We start from the raw sequence: 9,887 nt of genomic DNA, 5'->3' as shown, positions 1-9,887 counted from the left end.
GTACTATTTTGACAAAGTATGGTTATGGTTTATTCCTAGCTAACGGTTTATGATGTGACTATTATGTTGTTGTTGTGTGTGTGTTGGTAACATCACCACGACACCACCCCACCCTGTGTTGTGTGTAAACCAGACAACAATACTTTGTATCTGAGTAGAACATGCAGGCAAGCAAGCATCGGTGCCTATGCTACTACTCAGCCAGACTGGCGGGGATGAAGCCAATCAAACTATATGTAAAACATGATTTTTTTTTTTTTACTTGTATTCACTCAGTCTAGGTCGGGCCACGGATACAAAGGGCCCAAAATAGATGTATGTAACCAAACGTGCCCTCGGGTGATCATCGGGTGAAGAAGCTGGCCGACCAATGAAAATGGAATAGCGGCAGGATATTCCTCCTCGTTTATGACAGGCAGGGAAGAGAGTGTGTGAGGACAAGGATGCACGGGAGACGAGAGACCTAGCGCGGGAGAGAAGGGGATCTCTCGGGAATCTTCCCGTGCCCGGCTCCGTCGGTCCAGCGTGCCGTGTCGTCGGCCCCGCCGGGATCGAGATTCCGCATCGCCCCGGCGGATCCGCGGCATCCTCCTGTCTGTCCGCCCGCCGGCCCGCGTGCCCCGTGTCCTCTCCCCGCCGGTCGTCGGCCTTATCCCCGCCCACCCACTCGAGTAAACAACCCTGCATGCAGCCCCACACCCCGCCCCGCACAACGGAATGGGAATCCCCTCCCCGAATATCCTGCCCGTCCCCATCCACCCATCACTCCGCCTTCCCTCCCCGCGTACGAATATACGCGACGCCCCGACGACGATTCCTTTCCTTCCTTCTCCTTCCATCTTCCTCACCTTCCCCGTCCCGTTCCCCCCCTCCTCTCTCTATCTTCCTGGTTCTTTCCGTGCGGATCAATCCATCCATCCGACGAGAGCTGCGGAGATGGAGATGGATGTGCCGCCGGCGCAGGCGGACCGCGACGGCGCCCGGCGCCGGCTCCGGGACTACCTGCTCGCGCTCGAGGAGGAGCGCCGCAAGATCCACGTCTTCCAGCGGGAGCTCCCCCTCTGCCTCGACCTCGTCACCCAGAGTACGTCCGCCTTCGCCATCAGCTCGACGTTGGCTAGCTCGATCTAATTAAGGAGTACGTAGGCGCGCGCGTGTGTGTGTGATCCTGTGATGTGTCTGCAGCAATCGAGGGGATGAAGAGCCAGATGGGCGGCGCCGCCAGCGAGGAGACGGTGAGCGACCACGGCGGGCCCGTGCTCGAGGAGTTCATCCCGCTCAAGCCCAGCCTGTCCCTGTCCTCTTCCGATGACGAGACTAGCACCCACGCCGCCGTGGCGCCGGTCTCCAACGCTAAGGCCGAGACGCCGCCGCCCACGCCGGAGACCAAGAAGGCGATGCCGGACTGGCTCCAGTGCGCGCAGCTTTCTTCGGCCTGGAGTGAGCCCCAGCAATCATCATCTCTTCAAAAGGTAGCTAAAATCTAAATACATATTGCTGTGTTTCTCTTTATCTACTTTATTTAAAAGATAAATTTGCTGATGCTGTGATGCATCTACCGATGAACTCTACTAGGTGCTGCCATGCAGACCGGTGGCCCTGAACGCCACCAGGACCGGGGGAGCGTTCCACCCCTTCGAGAAGGAGAAGCAGCCCGAGCCTGAGCTGCCGGCCTCCTCAACCACGGCACCGGCAAGCTCCGCGTTGGTCGGGGACAGCGGCGACAAGGCCACCAGCGACACTGAGGTGCACGACAAGGACAGTAAGGATGCCACTGAGAAAGACACAGAAAAAGACAAAGACAAAGAGGGGCAGTCGCAGCCGCCTAATAACCGGAAGCCACGGCGGTGCTGGGCGCCGGAGCTCCACCGCCGGTTCCTGCAAGCACTGCAGCAGCTGGGCGGCTCCCACGGTTGGTTCCCTTTCCCTCACCAGATTGGTTACTTGTTCCCCTCATCAAAAATCAAAGTTGCGTAACAACAAAATTTGATTGGTGCCGTACACAAGCAGTGGCGACACCAAAGCAGATCCGGGAGCTGATGAAGGTCGACGGCCTCACCAACGACGAGGTCAAGAGCCATCTGCAGGTCAGTCGGTGCTTCTTGATGAGATCATCTTGCTTAATTAGTGCTGTTAATTAGACATCATGGAGTCTGACCTCACATTTGTTGCATTGGGTTTCAGAAGTATCGTCTGCACACGTCAAGGCGGCCGAGCTCCACGGCCCAGAGCGGCGGCGCCCCCGCAACTCAGCCCACGCCGCAGTTCTTCGTGGTGGGCAGCTGCATCTGGGTACCCCAGCAGGAGTATGCCGCTGCTGCCGCCGCCGCCGCGGCAGCAGCAGAAGCAACCAATGTTGCGCCGGGAAGCGCGAACCAAGTATACGCTCCGACGGCGACGCTGCCATCAGGGTCGAAGCCACACTTGGAAAAGCAGTCGAGTAGGCAGTCGGAAGGCCCGAGGAGCGGCGTTAACTCGGACTCGGACAACCCAACCATGTCGTTGTCGTCGTCGTCGCAAGCCACATCTGCAGGGCATCCTTAGTGTACGTACGTATAACCTTGGTTGTTTTGGGATCTAGTACTACTTACATAGCTCGGAGAAATACAGAGTCTATAATTAAGGTCACATTTTACAGTAAGGTGCGCCACATTATTTGCTGATGTAGAGAAGAGAGAATACTTACTGCTGTTATGCCTTGTGGGCAGGCCAAGCTTAAGGTGACCCATGCATATAGCTTGAGTTTTGCCACAAGCTTTGCCATGCAGGTTGTAAAGGGTAGTTTGTTTTGCACCGTGGAGCTCACCACCTTTTGTGATCCTGGTGTAGGCCCTTCGATGGGGACATGTATATCGTATACTGACAATAGTACATCCAGCTTTGAGTAGTTTGTTGGAATTACCTTCGCTTAATTGCTTCATACATGATCCATTTCGTTATGAGGGCACCGCGATTCGCGCACATCTCTCTGCTTGTCTTTGTGAGTAAGACACCATGTTTGTGAATCGACATACAAACCGTACAATCTACCATCACTACGGGGAAAATCTTGTATGCTGAGTCTCGGGTTGTTTGTCGAGTGTATTTCATTGGGCAGTCGGCAAGCAAGCCCTTTGCCGAGTGTACCAGGGATAACACTCGGCAGAAAAATGACACTCGATAAACATGTGCTTTGCCGGGTGTTTTTTGTAAGACACTCTGCAAACAAACATTGCCAAGTGTTTTTTTATGACCCTCGACAAACAATTAAAAAAAAGCAATAAAATGCATGTGTTCATTTGGATTTCCAAGAGTATACTTTTGAATTTTGTGTTTATTTTTTTGAAGGGAGATAGAAATATATACGAGTACCTAAATATGAATTTTGCTTGGAGTTATAGCCCATTTTTATATACATGTAGTGTTATTCAATAAATAGCTAGAATGCAATCACCGTCTTAAAATTAGCAAATGGCTAAAAAAATCCAAAACCTGGCATTAGCAACACAATGTGAAATTTCCATGTGGGAAAGATTAGGGATATTTTAGATAAAATTTTGTTGCTATATTTAAGCCATCAAGTGCATTTAAAGGATATAACTTAAATTTGAACCGCAAGTGCATTAAGTTGGCAAATATGGGTTGAAAAATCATTTTTGTGTTAATGAGTCTATGTTAGCCATTATCCAAGAAAACAAACGGAATATCAAACATGAGAGTGCCGAGAATTGACCCCAAACATTGAGCTTATTAGTTGTTTAATTCTAGAAAATGCAAATAAAGTTTAAAAACTTGTAACCTGACGTGTTCTCATTATATGACCCCTAGAGGTTGTGATAAAAATCTAAGAAGCTTTTGTAAAAATTGTGATATACACTACTTGGAAACCGAATCATCTCTCATGGAGAATGTAGGTTTCAAAATGGAACGGGTCAGGTTTGTACATGAAGTGACTGTTGCTTCATCGGTTGACCTTGATTTTTTATATACACTAAAAATACACCCATTATATGTTTCTTGTCAAAATTTGACGTTTTTTCAGGGTTCATTTGCTATATTTAAGTCATTTAATGCATTTTAGGCGGTGACTATAATTAAAATTTGAACTGCAAGTGCATGCAAATTTAGCTAAATGAATTAAAAAATATCCTATTTGTGTCCTTGGATCTATGTTTAGGCCTTGTCCAAGCAAAGAAATGGAATTCCAAACATCGATCAGGGTGTCAACAGTTGGCCTGAACATGGAGGCTATTGATTTTTAATTCTGAAACATGCAAATGAAGCCTAAAAAACATTAAACTTGGAATTGTATCCTTGTATGGTATCAATATTTTGTGGTAAAAATTGAAATTTTAATACTTGTGGTGGTGTCACCTAAAAGAATAAATAAACAATAAGTAAAAAATGATTTTTTTTCAAGTAAAATGAGTTCGTGACATTGATACTCCCCTTTAAAAAAATCAAAAATTAAAACAAATATTGAATTTTTTTGCATAGAGTTTAAACAAAAATTTAATTTTCTCTGTAATATGCAGGAATAAGCATATGCTAGTGGAATTTTATGAAAAAGAAGTTTCCTAAGAAGCACTGACTTAGTGGCGATGGTATTACCCTTTAAGCAAAAAAGTTACAAAATTTGCACACTATTTACATACAAATTGTGCTCTTTTGTAATATGCAAAAATTATGATATAATAGTGGAAATTTAGGAAAAAAAATCCTATTAAGGAACAAATTTGAGGCATTGGTAATTCCCCTAAAAAAGAAAGTAAATTAAAAAATAAAGAGATTTTCTAAGGAATAATAAATTAGTGGCAAAAAACTAAAATTTCATAGAATTTAAACAGAAATTGCACTTTCTTATAATATGCAATAGTAAGCGAATAATAGTGAAATTGAGAGAAAAAAACGAAGAAGGAATAAATTTAGTGGAATATTAATTACCCTAAAATAAGGACATAGAAAATAAAACAAAAACTAAAATGATGTAGTGCCTAAGGAAAAATGAATTAGTGATATTTTCATTATCCTTCAAGAAAAAAGAAAATAAAAAAACAAATAAAATGAATAAAGATAAATTTTGCAGATAATTTACACATGTATTTCCTTTTTTTAATACGCAAGAATAAGCATATATAGCGGAATTTCAAATAAAGAAGTCTCCTAAGAAGGAATTAATGTGGGATTGATATTATCAATAAAGACAAAAGAAAATGAAACAAATACTAAAATTAAAACAAAAATAAGGAAGTTTTCTAAGAAAGATTCAGTATTACCCTTTAGGAAGAAAGAAAATAAAAAGCAAATAATAACAAATTTTGCACAAAAATTATGCTTTATATAATATACAAGAATAAGCATATAACATTGAAAGTTTGCAAACTGAAGTTTTCTAATAAGGAATGAATTAGTGGCATTTGTATCACCTTAAAGAAGAAAGGAAATGAAATAAAAACTAAAACATAACCAAAATAATGAAGATTTTTAAGGTACAATGAATTAGTTGTATTCGTATTACCTTTGGGAAGAAAGTGAATGAAAAAAACACTAAAACAAAATTTGCACAAAACTTTGCACTTTTCTAATATGTAAGAAATGAACTTATAATATATAGAACGATTTTTACACTCTAATATAATTTACACACGTGTTCTTTAGGGGTAAATTTACACACATCTTATATATTACTTGCGTGTATGCATTTTACACTCACCCAATATCAGAAAAATACCCATGGAAAAACCACTAAGGAAAAGAAAAAAGAAAAGCTAAACATGCCTAAAACAGAAGAACAAGATGAAGCATCGTGGGCCTATAAAGAGGCAAGAAAATGAAAATAAAATGTGCTTCAGTTGAATAAGGAATCGACTAACCCAAAGTAGATGTCACTCAAAAAATTTGGCCCAAAACATGACAACAGCCACAACAAGAAAAAAATGAATCTTGAAGCCGAAATCATTGGCTCAACAATCGACTGAGCCTAATTCACTTTTCACGTGAATTATGCATATCTAAATTAAAACTAAAACAAACGCTAAAAGTAAAACAAAAAATATGAAGTTTTCTAAGAAAGAATGAATTAGTGGCATTGGTATTACCCTTTAAGTAGAAAGAAAATAAATAAAGTTAAATAAAATAATAACAAAATTTTCACATAAATTATACTTTTTAGAATATGAAAAAGTAAGCGTATAATAGTGGAACTTTGGAAAAAAAATAAGTTTTTTAGTCAGTAATGAAGTAGTGGCATTGGTATCACCTTAAAGAAGAAAGAAAATGAAATAAAACTAAAAGATAACCAAAATAATGAAGCTTGTTGAGTAGAATGAATTAGTTGTATTCTTATTACCCTTTAGGACGAAATAAAAAACTTAAAAGAAAACTTGCATAAAAGTTTGCACATTTTAAATACTATGTAGTAAGAAATAAACATATGATAGTATGATTTGCACACCACTATAATTTACACACATGTTACATATTACTTGCGTGTATGCATTTTACACTCACCTAACATCACAAAAATACCCATGAAAATTGATTAGGGAAAAGAGGAAAGAAAGGCTACAAAGGCATAAAACAGAAGAACAAGATGAAGCATAGTCAGCCTATAAACAACAGTCAGCAGAAGGAAACACGAGCGCGCTTCAGCCCAGTAAGGAGTCTACTGACCCAAACCAGGCCCAACACATGACAGCAGACATGATAAAAAAGAAAAAAGAGCACGAATCTTGAAGCAGAAATCCAATGGCTCAAAAATCGACTAACCTAAATTCATTTTCAGGCGAATTACACATAGCTAAATTTATTTAAAAAGAAAAACATGTCACTGCACCAGATCTGGAAATTAAAACGTGTCACTGCTCGCAACTACCCGCTGGTCCTGACGGGCTGACGTACGTGCTCTACCCCTCCACTCTCATTATTGTTTTTTGTCCCCAGGCCAATGAATCGGTGGAGGTTGCTGCGTCGACCTCAGTCAGTTACACTTGGAACCATGGATGCAAGTCCAAACTTGCGGCCAGGAAGCCCCGAGCCACGAGGATAACATCACACCCACACCGTGCGATTGACCCTCCTTAATTTGCTTCTTCTTCTTCGATCAGCCAGGAGGATAAGATGTCTCCTTTCATCTTTGCTTGCATTCTTCATGTCGCCACGCAATCTCTCTAATTACATGCCTTGGCTGCTTCTCAGGTTTCCCCTAATCTCCCAAGAAACTTGGCTTTGTTCTTTTTCGAGTTCATGAGATGGCCTGGAAGCGAGACTGCTCTGAACACCTTTTGTGGTTAGTGTGGTGCTTTACGGTAGTTCTTTTTTTTTTTCTTTTGGCAGGAGTAATGTTTGTGTGTGTTTAGTCGCATGTCTAAGTGATGTCCCCACATACAAGCCCAACAGAACGGGCGTCCACAGGCCGGCCCTCGTGCACAAGTCTGGATCATGGCCACAGCGGCGGCGAGCTTACCCATCGCCTGCCTCAACGTCGCCTTCCTGCTCCTGCTCGCCTTCTTCTACGTCTCGCGCCCTGCCGTGCCGCCGGACTCGGCGACGTCCATGAACAGCTGGAGCGGCGACGAGCGCGAGGGGCACGGTCATGGCGGCGGCTGCGACGGTGCTCACCGGCGGCTGGAGGCTGACAAGGACAGCTACCCGCGGGGACGGGGCTACGTCGATTACCTTTACCTGTTCTACTGCGTCTGCGGCGACGAGCACCGGGCCCTTGGGTACGCCGCGATGGCCGCGTGGCTCGCCGTGCTCTTCTACGTCCTGGGCGACACCGCCGCGGTCTACTTCTGCTACAGCCTCGAGGGCCTCTCGCGCCTGCTCCGCCTGTCCCCGGCCGTGGCCGGCGTGACGCTCCTCTCGCTGGGCAACGGCGCGCCGGACGCGCTCTCCACCGTCGCCTCCTTCGCGTCGGGCGGAGGCGGCGGGAAGGGGGCGAGCACCGGCGTGGGTCTCAACGGCTTGCTCGGCGGCGCGCTGTTCGTGTCCTCCGCCGTGCTCGGCGTCATCTGCCTCCGCGTCGGCGGCCGCGGCGTCGCCATCGACAGAGGCAGCTTCTTCCGGGACGCATGCTTCCTCCTCCTCGCCCTCGCCGCCGTCGCCGTCGTCCTCGCCGTGGGCGAGGTCAGCATATGGGGCGCCCTCGCCTTCACCTCCCTCTACCTTGTATACGTCCTCGTCGTCGTCTTCATCCACGGCAGATCGCACGACGGAGAGGCACAGGCGGCGTGGGTCGACAACACCCCGGCCTCGTCCGAGCTCTGCAACGTCGTGGAGACGGATTTTTACGCCCCGGACCAAGATCCGCTGCTCCCCGAAACGGCGCCCCTCCTGCAGTACTACGCCGGCGACGCAACGAAGAAGAAGAGGAGCGTGTTCTGGTCGGTGGTGCGCGTGCTGGAGCTACCTCTGTACCTCCCGCGGCGGCTGACCATACCGGACGCGAGCGAGGAGCGCTGGAGCAAGCCGGCCGCGGTCGCCGCGGCGACCCTTTCCCCTGTCTTCCTCTCCTGCCTATGGAGCCACGCCACCGGGAGCCCGCTTCTCGCCCCCCTCCTCGGCGGCATCGCCGGCCTGTTCCTGGGCCTGCTCGCCTTCCTCGGCACGAACGCTGATGCCCCGCCGACGAAATTCCTCTCGGCCTGGCTCGCCGGTGGGTTCGTCATGAGCGTGGCCTGGGAGTACGTCATCGCGAACGAGCTCCTCTCCCTTCTCGTGTCCGCCGGCCTGGTGCTGGGCGTGGATCCGGCGACGCTGGGGATGACAGTTCTAGCATGGGGCAACTCGCTGGGCGACCTCATCGCCAACGTGGCCGTGGCCGTGGCGGCGCGCCGCGGTGGAGCCCAGGTGGCCGTAGCCGGTTGCTACGGCGGGCCGGTGTTCAACGTCCTCGTTGGGCTGGGCCTGTCTCTGCTGCTTTCTTGCTGGGTCGGGTACCCGAATCCGGTAGCGATACCCTGGGAGCCCAGGCTTTATCAGACGCTAGGCTGGGTAGCTACTGGGCTTTTCTGGGCCTTCGTCATGCTCCCGAGAAGGGGCATGAAGGTGGATAGGACGCTGGGCTTTGGGCTCCTTGCCATATACTTGTGTTTCTTGTGTACTACTCCCTGTCTTTTTGCTTAATTTAAAGGTTCCAACGGCTTTTCCCTCTAGTTAGGGTTCCTCTGGTTCTCGCGGGGGCGATCTTGCCGCTGTCGAGTCTTTGCTTCCCTACCACCGATCAACTCCCTGCTTCCTCATCTGCGTGGCGTGGAGGGCGGCCATCTTGGTCGCTTTCTCCTGCTCGTACTAGGGGCGGGGCCGGTGGAAACTAGGGTGTACCCCAAAACAACCCGATCTGATCTTCGGGTTAGAGATTCCAATGGCGTCTTCCGGAGCTTCGAGTTCCTCAGGAGTCAATGATGTAGAGCAGATGATGAAGGAATTGGGCCTGACAGAGGAGGACTTGGACGATGTTGTGTTTGATGAGGAAGCTGCACCGCCCGAGGGGCCTAGATGGATAGCCCTGGCGAGGGTTAACACCTGCAAGAACTATAGTCAGACTTGGTTCTACAGGAACATGCGAGCGGCTTGGGATATTGCGCAAGAGGCGAGATTCAAACCTTTGGAGGATAACCTATACACTATCCAATTCTCTTGCCTTGGAGATTGGGAGAGAGTCATGAACGATGGCCCATGGAATTTTAGAGGAGATGCGGTGATACTTGTGCCGTATGATGGGATCTCGAAGCCTTCCACTGTTAAGCTTGAGACAATTGATATATGGATCCAAATCCATGATGTACCAGATTTGTACGCCCATCTCGTAACTGCGCTTGCTGCTAAGGTGGGAGAAGTTCTTTTCTCTGAACCCAATTCACATGATTTTGTTGGCAACTTCCACCGAGTTTGGGTCAGAATCAATG

At 47.2% G+C, this 9,887-nt stretch overlaps 2 protein-coding genes across 6 annotated transcripts; both read left to right on the top strand.

Annotated features, from left to right (window-relative positions):
• The first annotated feature begins 721 nt into the window (after positions 1-721).
• Positions 722-2,901, top strand: LOC119353372 (transcription factor NIGT1-like). Its single transcript, XM_037619987.1, has 5 exons — positions 722-1,084; positions 1,186-1,472; positions 1,576-1,912; positions 2,011-2,087; positions 2,185-2,901. The coding sequence occupies exons 1-5, from the start codon at positions 937-939 to the stop codon at positions 2,542-2,544; spliced, it is 1,209 nt and encodes a 402-aa protein (XP_037475884.1). The 5' UTR covers positions 722-936; the 3' UTR covers positions 2,545-2,901.
• A 4,066-nt stretch (positions 2,902-6,967) lies between these two features.
• Positions 6,968-9,134, top strand: LOC119353371 (cation/calcium exchanger 1-like). 5 transcript variants are annotated; one of them, XM_037619986.1, is made up of 3 exons: positions 6,985-7,100; positions 7,177-7,267; positions 7,378-9,134. In XM_037619986.1, exon 3 carries the CDS (start codon positions 7,420-7,422, stop codon positions 9,103-9,105), a length of 1,686 nt encoding a protein of 561 aa, XP_037475883.1. In that variant the 5' UTR covers positions 6,985-7,100; positions 7,177-7,267; positions 7,378-7,419; the 3' UTR covers positions 9,106-9,134. The 5 variants fall into 5 exon arrangements, with proteins under 5 accessions (XP_037475880.1, XP_037475881.1, XP_037475883.1 ...); XM_037619981.1 differs by having other exon boundaries at positions 7,370-9,134; XM_037619985.1 differs by having other exon boundaries at positions 7,338-9,134.
• The last annotated feature ends 753 nt before the right edge of the window (positions 9,135-9,887 follow it).

Source organism: Triticum dicoccoides, chromosome 2A, assembly GCF_002162155.2.
Source record: "Triticum dicoccoides isolate Atlit2015 ecotype Zavitan chromosome 2A, WEW_v2.0, whole genome shotgun sequence".
NCBI classification, from domain to species: domain Eukaryota; kingdom Viridiplantae; phylum Streptophyta; class Magnoliopsida; order Poales; family Poaceae; genus Triticum; species Triticum dicoccoides.
Note: the sequence above shows the minus strand (reverse complement) of the source record. Positions and strands in the feature narration are given on the sequence as shown.